The sequence below is a fragment of the Heterocephalus glaber genome, unplaced genomic scaffold (genome assembly GCF_053883595.1).
Source record: "Heterocephalus glaber isolate CG9 unplaced genomic scaffold, H.glaber_assembly_v1.0 deba00000594, whole genome shotgun sequence".
NCBI lineage: Eukaryota > Metazoa > Chordata > Mammalia > Rodentia > Bathyergidae > Heterocephalus > Heterocephalus glaber.
This window is the reverse complement of record NW_028258151.1, coordinates 32,537,107-32,551,018: the sequence shown is the minus strand read 5'-3', so window position 1 is coordinate 32,551,018 and position 13,912 is coordinate 32,537,107. Positions and strand designations below refer to the sequence as shown.

General features: G+C 51.8%; 1 protein-coding gene across 5 annotated transcripts in view; it reads right to left on the bottom strand.

Moving 5' to 3' along the window:
• Positions 1-13,912, bottom strand: part of Prdm11 (PR/SET domain 11) — a 74,941-nt gene that overhangs the window by 22,810 nt on the left and 38,219 nt on the right. For 3 of the 5 annotated variants that reach the window (XM_013074927.3, XM_087205670.1, XM_004851977.4), the window contains exon 5: positions 4,924-4,991. In XM_013074927.3, coding sequence (XP_012930381.2) covers positions 4,924-4,991 — 68 coding nt within the window. Of the gene's footprint in view, positions 1-1,501; positions 1,930-4,923; positions 4,992-13,912 lie in introns of all 5 variants that reach the window. The other 2 variants (XM_087205671.1, XM_021264302.2) reach the window with 1 other exon arrangement.

Genomic DNA, 13,912 nt, shown 5'->3' with positions numbered 1-13,912 from the left:
GTCCCTGGCTGCGAAGGCCTTCTGAGACACAGAAGCAGAGGGAAAGGCAGGGGCAGGCCCTGAAGGGGAGGGAGGGCACGGGTGTGTGTGAGGGGCGGCAGAGGGGGGAGCTGAGACGCCTCCGGCAGGCAGAAGGAGGCAGTGCCAGAAAGAAGCCAGAGAAGGCAGAAGGGCACACAAGATGGGAGTGCAGGAAATAAAACAGAAATAAAGCAAGTGGCCCAGACAGGGAGAGAAAGCAGCCGATCTTTTCAGGCCTGGCCCTGCCCCTCCCCCTGCCTGCTACCCCGAGGCATCCCTGGCTCCTGTGTCCCTGGAACGTGCCAAGCGTCTTCCTGATGCGGGCCACGGACATGCTGTTCTCAGCCTGCACACATGGTCTGCCCCTCCTCTGCGCCTCACACCAGGCCTGGTTAACTCCTCCGCACCCTCTGTTCCTGCAGCTCCTCACTCTCAGGCAGGGCTGCTGCAGCCGAAGGGCCAGGCCTAATGCAGAAAGCAAATGCAGAGTCCCTGGTACAAAGGGTTGCCCTGAAGGTCAAGGTCACGGAGTCTGCAGAGTGTGAGACCCAGGGCGGCCCTGCAACTGCACAGTTCTCAGGCCCGGAAGTGAGTGCTTACTACAGTCTGTCAGCTTTCATCCTTTCCTTACTGATTCACTGCTGCAATTATTTCATTACGTTTGTTTATTCCCACAAATCCAGAAAGTTCACAAGAGCGAGGTCTAAATATGGAGGTATGGTCAAAAACTACAGTAAATATTTAAATTTTTAAAAAATTATTATAATAAAGGATACATTGCCTCAAAATCCTCCCCCTCACTCTGAACACACTGATCCCATTTTGTTGCTACTTTCCGAAGCAGTCCTGGAAGTCCTATTTCATGTCTTTGGTTATACTGTTGTGGCTGCCTTGATGTCCTGAATCGATTCAAAACAGTTACCTGTCATGGTCATTTTGATTTTGGGGAAGGACCAGAAGTCTCACAGTGCCATATCCAGTGAAAAAGGTGGATAAGGACACAGTATCATGTTTTTACCAGCCTGCCTTTCTGCCGGATGACACTCAGCAGTAACATTCACCCGATATTTGATCACTCTTTGTAAAGACACTCACAAAAGAGGACTGCCAGAAGTGCTTGTGCAGGAATGGCAGGAAAGTGGCAGGAATGATGGGATAAATGTGTCTGAAACGAGGGGAAGGATTTTGAGGGGAATGAATGGCAATGTGTCTTTTACTGTAGTGCATTTTTAAAGTTTAAATAGCCACTGCATATTTCGATCACCCTTTCTATATGTAATACACAGCTGTCTTCCCTAGTCTTGGCACTGAGATGAATTCTGTAGAGTGAATTCTCTAGAATAAAGACACAAAAAGGAGTGGAGACAGGAGAGTGGAGGTGGGAGGACTGGGGCCAGAGAGGGACAGGGGAGTAGAGGAGGGGACTCCTGAGAGAGGCCATCCAAGCCAAGCTGGCGGAGCCCAGGCAGGCGATACTCACAGCTGGTCCATGGGCTGTCGGTGCCGGTGCCATCCAGCTGGGCCCTGGGGAAGCTGTGCCCGGAGCGGGCCGTGAGCAGCGCCGACTCGATGGCCCTCTCGTGGGCGGTGAGCTCGATAGCGGGGGGCCGGCCACCGGCCCCAGGGCCCGACAGCGACTGCTGCATGAAGGCCAGCTTGTCCTTGGTCCTCCTCTTCATGTCATCCCATCGGTGCTTAATGTCCTTGACGGAGCGGGGGACCTGGCTGATGGAGGTGATTTTCCGAGCTATGCCTTCCCAAATCTCGTCCCTGTCGGCATGGGACAGCCGCATGGTCTCCCTCCCAAAGAGAACCGCTTCGTGGCGGGTCACCTCTGTGACCAGAATGTCCAGCTCCGCCTTGGAGAACTTGGGCTTCCTCTTACGCTCGGCCAGGGGCACCACACTCCTTGGGTTGAATATCCCACAAAGCACAGTTGGGTAAATGACCGTCACCGCGGGTGGTCCTCCTCCTTCCTAACTGCGCCCCCAGCTGGGGAGCCAGCAGGCATCTGGGCCAGCGACCTGGCCCCACCACAACCTCCTCCTGCTCGGAGGTCCCTTCCACTGAGCCAGGTGGGGGCCCTGGACTTGGAGTCTGACACCTGCTGGGCAGGCCCTGCCTTACCTTGTACTGGAGTGCTTACAGGAGTGCTGGGGCAGCTCATCATTCAACCTGCCCACCTCCCGCTCCCCCCGAGCAGAATGGGAGTAACAACCACACCAGCCTCCCTTGCAGGGAGTGAGTACAAGAGCTCTGCAGAGGAATAAGGGACCTTTATTGGGTCAGGGTTAAACCACTGCATCTCTAAAGTGACATTTACACTGAGCCCTGTAGCCGACTGAAAGGCTCGCAAGAACACTTAACCAGGGAGGCTGTCCACACCGGCTGGTGGCATCCGCTGGTGGCACCCCTTCTTAGCATGTGATTGCACAAGGTTTATTCTGTCACTCATGCTCACTTCCCTTCCATCTATCCCCCAAGTTCCCACCTCTGTGTGTTTGCAGGAAAACAGACTCCCCTCCCGCAGCAGCACTGCCTGCAGTGCCTTTGGGGGCACCGTTCTGGCTTTCTGGGGGAGATTAGAGGAGCTCACAAGCATCTGTTGCTTCCATCCCCACCAAGCAGCCAGGGTACTGGGCAAGGGACAGAGTGTGGCTCTGTCCAGCCTTTAATTAGTGCTACAAGGATTCAAAGGCCCACCTCAGAGAGTCCCCAGGGTGCAGCAGGATCCCAGAGCCCATTTGCTCCTGTGCCTGCAAAGTCCCCATGACAGCCAGAACAGCGACACCACGATCCCCAACCTCCCCTCCCCACACTCCCTGCAAACACCAGGAGTCGGGGAGAGGAAGGCTGGGGGCTCAGGACCTGGGCTGGCCCTTCACTCAGACATGATTAGGCTGAGTCTCTTGGGGGCCGCTAGGTCTAGAACATTAGAGGGACCCCTCCAGGGCCTCCTCCCAGGCTGCCAGAGAATTTGATGCATTTTTCTCAATTGAAAAATTCTTCAGGGGCAGGGAATGACCTGCAATTCTTACTGGCTTCCTTGGTTTCAACCTGGTACAAACCAGTAGCATCTACCCATAAAACTGTGACCACCAACCATGTCCCAAAGCACTGCTAAATGCCCCCAAGGACACAAAATAAAGCACCTACCCTAGGGTGGCCACAGGTCCATGTTCAAAACATGAGTGCCCCATACCTTCCTGTCCCACCGCTTACTCAGTGGGAGCTAACTCTACTGCATTGTCCCTAAGGCCCAAGTCCTGACAGTGCCACTAAAACGGTCTGTCCTTTTGCAAGAGCTGTCGGAATGGAAGCCGTACACACACCCAAGCCCACCTGTTCCTTGAGTTGACTTGAGCTGGGGGCCACCAGTTGGTACCTCCCAGGACAGGCGTGGGATCGGGAGCAGGATGGAGCCCACACTAGCATGGTGGGAGCATGTGGGGCCCAGGGACCCGTGCTCTGCTTGGAGGGAACGCTGTCCTGAAGTCCAGAGCCATGGGCTCCATCCTTGTTCTGCCCCTGACTACATAACACTGGACCAGACCTTGCCTGATCTGGGTGCCAGCTGGTGGCCATCTTGTCCAGATGGAGCACTTCCTCCCTTGGGGCTGTGGGAAAGGCTTATCCCCCAGTAAAAGCTCAAAGGTGGAAGGTGGAAGGTGGAACAGGCTCAGAGCCACAAGCCAAACTTCCTAGAGCCTTGAAAATGACAGCGCAAGATGGCCTGGTCCTCACACACACCCTCCTGCTTGCCAGAGCCAGACTGGAGCAAACCACAGAGAGCCCAGCAGGCTGCTCTATGCTGCCTACCAATGGGCTTGTGCCCCTTTGGAGGCCCATGTCACAGGCCCGTTCCTCTTCTATCCGGGCCCTTGCAGTACTGTCTCCACCTCCACGCATCAGCAGTGTTAGAAAAAGCCATTTCTGTGATGGCAGTGGGAACCCTGGGAGGGCCTAAACAGGGCCAGGGTGATCCACCCCAGGTGCCCAGCCTGGGGTCACAGTGGGTGCACGCGCTCAGCATGTGGGGATGAAGGGCAAAGCTGAGCTGTCCTAGACCCAGGGGTGCAGGAGGAGCAGGCAACCAGCAGTGTCACCCGCCTTCCTAGGGCACATTCAGGGCAGTGGCTGAGTGGACCGTGTGAAAGGTCAGGGAGCGGGAGCTTGGTGCCGCACTGCAAGGTGGAAGTCCCCTGCCCTCTGGTGTCCCTGCTCCCGTGCCTGTTCAGTGGCATTGAGAACAGCTGTCCCAACAGGTAAGAGGTGAGCCCAAAGTGCTCTGGGAGGGGACACTGCAGCTCAGCCCCTGGGCCTCCTAGATGGGGCTCAGGGGGACAGGAACCCCATCACGCTGCCCCTTCTCCAACCCATCTCTCATTGCTAGGAAACACTAGAGTCGAAAGCCAGTTCACAGCACAGGCCAGACCCAGCCGGCCACCTGGAGTGACCTGCACTCAGCCTCCTGCTCTCTGGCTGGCCTTTTAAGCCCTTCCTGGCTCAAACTCCTGCTCCACACTCTGGGCCAGGGCACATCCGTCTTTGAAAGCCCTCCAGCCCCTCAAGGGATGCAGTCCAGATCGGAGCTGGAGACTCTCTCCAGTCTCATGGGGGCCAGGGACAAGACTACCCCAGGGTGGCAGGCTGGGGACTCTCTACCCCATCCAGGAGCACAGCCAGGAGCCTGGGCCCTGGGTCCTCTGGATGCACTGGCAAGGGTGCGGCCTCTAGAAGCCACTCATGGAAGCCCAGGGAACAGGAGGGTCCCCCAAAGCTAGACATGTCCCAAACTATGCAAACAGCTACCTCCACCTGGAGGCCCCACAGGCCCAACATGCCCTTGGCCCCTTTCCGGGGCCCTCGAAGCTCCCAGACATGGCAGGGGGAAGGACTCACCTCATCCAGTTGGCCTTGGTCTCGTCCGAGCCGTCAATGGACTTGTAGCGGTTGTTCTTGTCTACAATCTGGAAGACAGAGACAGGCTAAAGCGGGCCATTCCAGAAGGGGCTCTCGTATCCCCAGGCATGGGGCCCAGGGTCCAGTCCCACCACTACTTCATCTCCCTTCCCTCTGCCATAGGACTGAAACCCAAGCCGGCATCGGAAGTCCCTGCCACCATCCTCCACCTACTCCATACTCCAAGGGTCACTGGAAAATACAAAACCCTCCTGGGTGTCCTGAATTCCTAGGAGAGGGGAGGACACCCACAGGACAATCTCTCTCCTTGGTCTTAGCAGAAAACCCAGCCACGTGGCCAGTGAGCGCCCCCTCCAGCAGCCTTGTGTTGTGACAACTAAAGCCAAATCCAGCCCATTCTCTCCCGCTCTGTGGGAGACAGTGGCTACCACCAGGCGACTGGGCATTTGTGACTTAAGAGGGCCCTGCCTCTCCCCAACCCTAAATATTCAAAGGTTAAGGTGGGATCACTTCTGTAAAAATGTCTTTATTTCACCGTCACTCTTGATCATCAAGGCATGGAATGCTGGGCTGGTTTTTTTCTTTCAGCACACATTCCAGAACTTCAGAAAGCCCTAGGGTCATAAGCAACCTATTGCAAGTCTAATGTTGGTCTTTTGGGGGTCATCTGTCTACAGTAAATGTATGTTTGGTTTTTGTTCTTGGAGACAGAGCCTCACTCTGTGGTCAGACTGGCCTCTTGCTATGTAGCCCAGGCTAGCCTTGAACTCGAGATCCCCCTGCCTCAGCCTCCTCAGTGCTGGCATAAGAGACATGCACCATTATGGTAAATTTGATGACTTTTCTCTTTACTCTCAACTGTCTGCCATTTTGCTCTGTGGTTTTGAAGGTGAGATTTATTTTATAAAATTCTCTTCCTTCCTTGATGAGCACTTCCAAACTGAAGACTTGTGTTTCTTTTTGGATTCTGAAAATTCTCACCCGTGGTGTTTTGAGGACAGCTTCTCAACCACTTTGTCTAGTTTCTCCTGGTAGACTTTGTATTAAACACATATGAGAATAACATAGTTTTCTCTCTTTATCTTTCTAGACAGTCTCCAGAAACATTTCTCAGGACCCTCTTCCGATTCACTAGGCCTCTATTCGATTTTTCCTTTCTTCCTTTTTAAGTGAATACCTTCCATTCAGTGAAAAACTGCCCCCCCCAAAATTTTTTAATTGGTTCTCTTTCAGAACCATCTTTTTTTTTTGGTACTGGGGATTGAACTCGGGTCTTTGCACTTGCGTAGCAGGCGGGGAAACCACTGAGCTAAATCCCCGGGCCCAGAGCCTTCCTTTTCTTTCATTCACTTTGGTTCCATCATGACAGGTTCCCTCTTCTTCCTCTTCCAGAAGGACCATGCAAGTAGAGCTGTTGTGTCAGGCGTGGGGGCACACAAGCTAGAGCAGCCCCCCACAGACCTGGACTCCTAGCTAACCGCCCCCCGCCCCACAATTCTCAAATGTCCATCAACTCTGCCCAAGACCACATCACTCACAAGCTCAAGATTTAAAAGTTGCGCTTATGACAAAAATCAACCTTCTGTCACAGCCTTCAAGGCCTGTCCACCCTCCCTGCCAATCTGTCCCACCAGCCTCGGGCTTCTCTCCACCCCGGCTCCCTTCTGCAGCCACAGTACTCTGGGAGTTGACCTTTAATCCACATGGCTTCCCTGCCCAGACCTCTTCCCTATTCTTACAAAACAATCACAAAGTGCTTCAAGGCATTCAGAAATGACAGAGAATAACACAGCTGACAACACTCTGCCCATCAGCTAGCACCAAGAAAATTCACACCAGTTATATTTATCTCAGATGCTTCTCTCCTTTTGCCTCAAGAAAATCCCAAGATGCAGTTGAAGATGCTCTCAGCCTCCAGCTAACCTGCCTCCTTTCCTCCACCAAGGGTAGCCGCCTCCAAGGAAAGCTGGTGGGCAGGCTTCCTGCTGCTACTCCCAGAGTATTCTTCCAAGAACAGTGTCCACCAGCACTGCTTTGCATGACTGTCAAGTTTACAGTCCTCTGTCAACTTTTCCCTGCCAATTTTTGGGTGCCTGGGGTCCCCTTTGATTTCTTGGGTCTCAGATTATGTCACCTCCAGAGAATAAGCCTTTCGTGATCTGACCCTCAGCACATAGTTCTCCCATCCTGCTGGTGACCCTGTTCCTAACACAGTGAATGATAAATGGTAAACATTGGCTGAAGGAAGAAATGACTGCATGAAGGGCCTTTTAGGTTAAAAGCAAGTTTAAAAAAATATTATGTGGTGCTAATATTTTAGCAAAACAGAAAAGAGTAGTATGCTGGAGCTGGCGTGCACTGACTAATAGGGGCCTAATTTTCAGGAATTTTGTGCATGAGTTATTAGACACAGTCATTATTAAAATTAAATGATATAAAAGTATGATTCAGTAGATTATATACTTTTAAAGGTAATGCTCAAAACTTACCACTTCTCAACTTTTTCATGATTATCTGTGCTGCTATAGTTCGGTTCTGAAATGTCCCCGTGGAATCTGAGAGCAAAAGTAAATTCTTCCCCTTGTAAAGTTGATTATCTCTGGTATTTTGTTACAGTAACGGAAAGCTGCTTGACACAAGTGCTCTGGAGGGTACTGCACTTAGCATATCTATGTGGGGGAAATACCTCATCTTTGATGTTACTGCATATTTCTTTCTGACTGTACATTCTGAGATTTCATGTCGCATGGCCGGCCGTGAAAACATTTACACCACAGAAATTGGCACACCCTCACCGAGAGGTTGTCAAACGGTCACCAGCATGCCACCATGCATATATGTTTCGTTTTTATTTCTGATTTTTGCATTGCTAGGGGTTGAACCCAGGGTCTCACAACCCTGCCACTGAGCCACACCCCCAGCCCACATGCATTTGTTTACATGGGCATGGAAAGTCCGGAGACACCTTTCAAACTCTCAACCCAGGTGAGCTCCATGGGCCAGGAAGAGGGAAGTGAGGACACTTTGGCTTCATGTGTCTGTTTGTGAGACTAAGCTCCCTTTGTGTTTTAAAAGAGAGAGATGAAAAGATCAAACTAGCAGCTCAGGCTGCCCCTCCTTCCCAGTCTGCAGTCCCCTTCCCCACCACCCTGAAGTCCTGGGATCCCTGTCCTTTATCTCACGGCCAACAGCACTGCCTCCTTGTTTTCTGATTGCTCCTCTCTGTCCTGAGGGAACAAAGTAGCTCAGAGTCCCCAGCAAGCATCGGGAGCACCTGGCGGGAGCAGGAGTCCTGGAGCCAGAGAAACTGGCCAGAATCTCAGCCTCACCACCTTCGAGCTGAGTAGCCTGGGGCAGCTGGCTTCACTGGCCAGGCCTCAGTTTCCCCCATCTGTAACATGGTGTAAAGACCACGCATGCAGCATTTGCGGGCACGACTGATGTGGAAATGACTATCAGCACTGCACTCGTGGCCGTGACCATGAGTGAAGGAATCAGCTGTTCATGACTATTAAGTCTGGGTCGGAGGAGGTTTGTGGCTCCTCTGAGTGATGTTGCTTGACTTAGCTTCCCCACCAGCCAGGGTTCTCTCCAATCAAGCGTTCATTCATTTGACAAGTGGCAGAGTGGCTAGAGTGACAGCTGGGGGGGAGGTGACAATGTCTTTGTTCTCAGACCCAGCAGGACCCAGAAGAGAGGCCACTGGGGCCCATGGGTGGGGGGTTCCTGTGGGATAGGAGAAGTCTGGGCTGGAGCCCTGTGCAGATACAGAGTCTACACTGAGGACTTGGAGGAGAGGAGATGAGAGTCACAGGCCTGCAGTCCTAAATGACCTCAAAATTCTAAAACCAGAGTCACGTGATTCTATGTAGACAGATGCTCAGGAAAATAATACGAAGGGGGTAACATTCTGGCCACCTGGGTGAAGCCTGGTCCATGTGGACAGAATGCTATTTCTGACCATGGTCATGATTGATGAAAACAGGGACAATAAAATGTCACCAACAGCTGGCCCTCTGAGCCAAGTTCTCTACTAGCCCGTCACATTAACGCTCACAAATTACGAGGTGGATTTGGGGTACAGATTAGGAAGCTGAGGCGCAGAGTTGTTCAGTAACTTGTCCCCACCAGACAGAAAATACACAGGAAGCTGGAGTGGAAGTTAGGCCCCTGCTGGCCCAGTCCACGTTTTACCCAAAGCTGCAGGGTGGAGGGGGATGCCCCTCCTGCCTCTCCCAGAGCCTCTGCTCCAGCAAACCTGCCAGGTGTGGACTGGCATTCTAATAGGCAGGGCCCACCGCTCTGAAACCAAGCATCTGCCACCATCGGGGATTCATCGCCGGGCGCCTCCACACGGAACCATGACCAGATGTTGCAGAAATTGGATTTTCAAAAAGCTGATCAGTTTGTGACTTTCCAAGAACCCACAGAATCCATTAAGCATCCTGATTTTTCCACTCTGTACCTCCTCATAGCACAAAGTAAGGGCAGAAATGATTGGTGAGGCCATTCACAGCTGCCAGTGTACCTTGGCATGGCTCAGAGACCTCTCCCCTAGGAAGGAGATGGTATCAACATCAGTTGCCTCTGTTCTCCAGCCTCTCTCCAGCTGAGGCAACTGAGGACCACAAGGAGAAGGAGGCTGTCCTGAACTTGAACTCCGAGTTGAACTCTGGTCTCTGCTCTTCCCAGAATCATGGAGTGAAGAACACACAAGCTAGACAGCGGGTCAGAAATCATCAAGACCCGGGTTCCTAACCTGCTGTCCAAGGACACAAGCTGGGGCTCTTGCACACAGGGTCCAGCCTTTTGTGCATATTCGCTGAGTAAAACTCCCTAAGTGACTCAGAAATTTCAAGTGCCAGGCTCTCACCCCCTCACCCTCATTTAACAGATAAGGAGATGCAGATTTCCTTTCAGGGTTCTAAGACCACCTTCCCTCAAATGCCTTTCTTTGACAGCCACTGTATGGAGATGCTCAGGGCTACACATATTTAATGCTTGCAACTTGATGAGTTTGGACAGAAGTACACACCCAGAAAACCATCGCCACAAACATACTTGTCCTCTCCAAAAGCTCCTTTCTGCTTTTGAGACTTAATTATCTCAAGTTCAATAACAACCCGAGCTCCACCTTCCTAGCAAGGTTTGAGTGTACAGAACGGCGTTGCGTGTGACTCTCATGTGACACTTCTGACTCTGTGACTCACATGGTTCACATGGCGTCTCCCTGCCCCAGCCCCAGCAGCTACCATCCGCCTCTGCTTCTGAGTTTGACTCTCTTGGATTCTTTTTGTTTGTTTGTTTTGGGGTGTTTTTTTTGGTACCAGAGATCGAACTCAGGACCTTGTGCTTGTGAGGCAGGCGCTGGAACCACTGAGCTAAATCCCCAGCCCTCTCTTGCATTCTTCATGTAAGTGCTGATAGGGTTTGGATAAGGGTCATCTCTAGGCCGTTGGAGACTTGGTCACCACCATTGGGAAGTGGTACAACCTGAAGGAGGTGGGGCCTAGCGAGGGGTCCCTGGGTCTCTCGCTGAGTGTGTCCTGGATGGGGACTGTGGGATCCTGGCCCCTTCCTCTCTTTTGCTTCCTGGTCATGAGGTGAACAGTTCACTTCACTTCGTGCCCCTCCCAATGGCCAAGAGGCCCAAAGCCATGGGTCTGCCCCATCTTGGACTGGAACCTCCCAACCTTTTTCTCTTTATAAACTAATTGACCCAGGAGTTTCATTATTGGGATTGAAAGCAGACTCATACTAAGGCTGGTCTCTGGAAATGCACGTGCTTCAGAGCCTGGCTTATTTCTTCAGCACAAGGTCTTCAGTTTCATCTATGCTGTCGTAAATGGCAGGATCTCCTTCTTTTTTAAAGTTTAACGGAGCCCCAGAGACTTGGTAAATGAGGCCTGTTCATATACAATCGAAAGCTCCACATCCGGTTTCACATTCTTCACATCTCCTCCTGGCGTGAGCCTTTCCCGAAACCCACAGGAAGGCAGCTGGAGCCGACAACGCTCCGCACTGCCAGGCACCAGGCCTTCAGCGGGCACCGATCTGCACAACAGTTCCAGGTTTCATGCCCTGTGCACCCCTGGTTTACGGCAGGTTGGACAGAAGAGGTGACCAACCAGAGACACACAAGCCTGACAAGTGGCAGAGTCAGGACGGGAACCAGGAGCAGCTGAGCTGAGGGCCTTGGCTCCGACTCAGCGGTTCTGTGCCCAGTCCCTTGGATCTGCCTGGCTGCAGGACCAGTCTGGGACAGTGACCCCCACCCACCACACACAGCCCCTCCTCTCGGGGAGGAACTCGGCTCTGGAGAAGGCAACGAGCACCCTCAAGTCCTCGAATGGCCGGGGAGGAGCAGCCCACGTGGAGATCAGCCTGACTGCTTCTTAGTTATGCCTGGCACCAAGGGTCTTGGGCAAGGGGGCAAGAGAGCAGAGGAATCTGCCTATCCAAGAGGCAGCAAAGATGTAACCCAGAACAAGTCTGAGCCAGAGAGAACCCAGAGAGAAACAAATGTCCAATATCATGGTGTGGATTAGAAGGGTCTTTGAAGTCAACAGAGCCCAGGGGAACAGTTAACAAGGCTGCTGTGCAAAGCATTCCACAGAACTGTTCAGTATACAACCTGGACATCCATCCTAGTGGCTCTTCCCCAGTATCAGTGAAATGAACAAGAGGTAGAAAAAAGGCAGAGAAAAAAAAATACTGTAAAGTTATACACGAGACATCACTTCACACCACTATTATGGCTAGCATCAGAAAGTCAGATAATAACAAGTGTTGGCAGGAATGTAGAGAAATCAAAGCCCTTGTAGACTGTCACAGTCCACTTGCTTTCTGGCAGCCCCTCAGATAGTTAAACATGGAATTATCACATGACCCAGCAATTTCACTCCTGAGTATTATGCCCAAGAGAAATGAAAACATATATGCACATGAATGTTCATGGTAGGAACAACCCACTGTCCATCCAGAGATAAACAGATAATCATGGTGTCCTCACACTGTGGAATATTTTAGAGCCACGAAAAGAAATGATACATTCTACAACACGGATGAACCTTGAAAACACCAAGCTAAGGGCAAGAAGCCAGGCACAAAAGACCACACACTCACTATATGATCTTGTTCAGATGAAAGTTTAGTATAAGAAATGTGTAGACAGAACACAGATCTGAGCTTCCGTAAAGGTAGGTGGGTCAGGGGAGGGCCAGAGGGAAATGACAGTCATAGGATACAGGATTTCTTAACGTCATGAAAATCGCCTGTGATGATGGCTGTGCCTATCCGTGAATAAAAATTTCTGAGTTACACACTCTGAATGGGTGAATAGGTGGCATATGAGTTACAGCTAATAAAGCTGTCTTTAAAAATCTGTCAAAGATGCCGCAGCAGCAATAGACAGAAAAGGGAAACAGCTTCATGACACAGGCTGGGAAAGTATTCCCGGAGGATGCAGAGGCTTCGTGTGAGTGGGAAGGCAGCCAGGGCATCCCGTGGGCATTGAGCTAGTCACATGTGGGCCTGCAGCCTACAGGGTGAGCTGGTTGCCCACCTCGGCCCCACCATGAGCCATACAGCCCCGGGTAAGGAACTGGACCTTCTAAGCCTGAGTTGTTAAAGGGGATGAAACTAACTCTCCTGCAGGACTGTCGTGAAATGCAGTTAAAGCGTGAAGATCACTTAGAAAGCATGAGCAATACTGCTGTTGTTCATTGTTCTTTCTGTCATCAGCCCTAACCAACATCTGCTGAGGGTCTCTAGGGCCTGGGGTGCTGAATAGGCTCAGAGAACACAGATATGACAAGTCCCCTCTCTCCGGATGGGAAAATAAAGTCCCTTGTTATCAAGGCCAGCAACTTTACTAGGAATTAACACCCCTCCAACTAGGGTCTTTGGATAGATCGTCAAGGTCCAAACAGTCTAAGAATTTTCAATTCAGTGCTTTCATTTTTTAAAAAAAATGGGTGGGAATCACCATGAGATTTCTGCACACAGGGACTGCTGTGTTAGACTGAGCTGGTCCTCGTGTCACACTGAGCTCTGGGCCCCGCTGCGACATGTGGCCCCGTCACCCCTTGCCATGTGGCTCTGCCCTAGGCCGTATTTCCTTGCTCCCTGACCGTGCGCTGGGATATGACCAAGCATGACGCAGGTGGTCTTGAAACACAGAACCTCCCTGTGGAGGACAGGGAGCCCCCGTCCTCCAGCCTGGCCCAGAACAACAGGTCTCTGGAATTCTGGATGGAGGAGCTCAATGCTGCACAGCCAGGTGAGACAGGAGACGTCGGCCACACTGCAGGCGACCAGCAGAGACGCGAGTTTAAAGCAGGAGTGGCAGCGACGTCCACGCGAGCTTACGTGACCGTTGTTCTGTGCCAGGGTCACCAAAGCATGGCAGCAGCCCAGCTCCAGCCACCACCTGTTTTCACACGGCCCAACAGCTGGGAATGGCTGGTATGTTTTTAATTGATGGAAAATAAATCAGGGACTGGGAATGTGTCTCAGTGGTAGAGTGTTTGGCCAGTGTGTGGAAGGCCCTGGGCTCCATCTCCAGTGATAAAAGAGAAAGAGAGAAATCAAAAGAATAGTAATATTTCATGAAATGGAAATGATGTGGAATTCAAATTTTAGTACTAAAAATACTTTGTACCAGAGCACGCTGTAGCTGTCTATGGCTGTTTCATGCTAGGAAGGCAGCTTGGCCTGCAGACCATCCCAGCTTAGAACATTTTGACTTACAATTGTTCTACTTTCTGATTGCCTCGAAGGCGATATTCATTCAATAGAAACCATGCTTCACATCTTGAATTTTGATCTTTTCCCAGGCCAGAAGGATCCTGTCTGACAGTGAGTCACGGCTCCCAGCCCGCCCTGGCCACAAGGGAAATGACCGGCCCTCTCTAGCATGTGGTGCTGCTCAGCTGGGGGGCGGGGAAGATCGTGATGCTCCAATGCA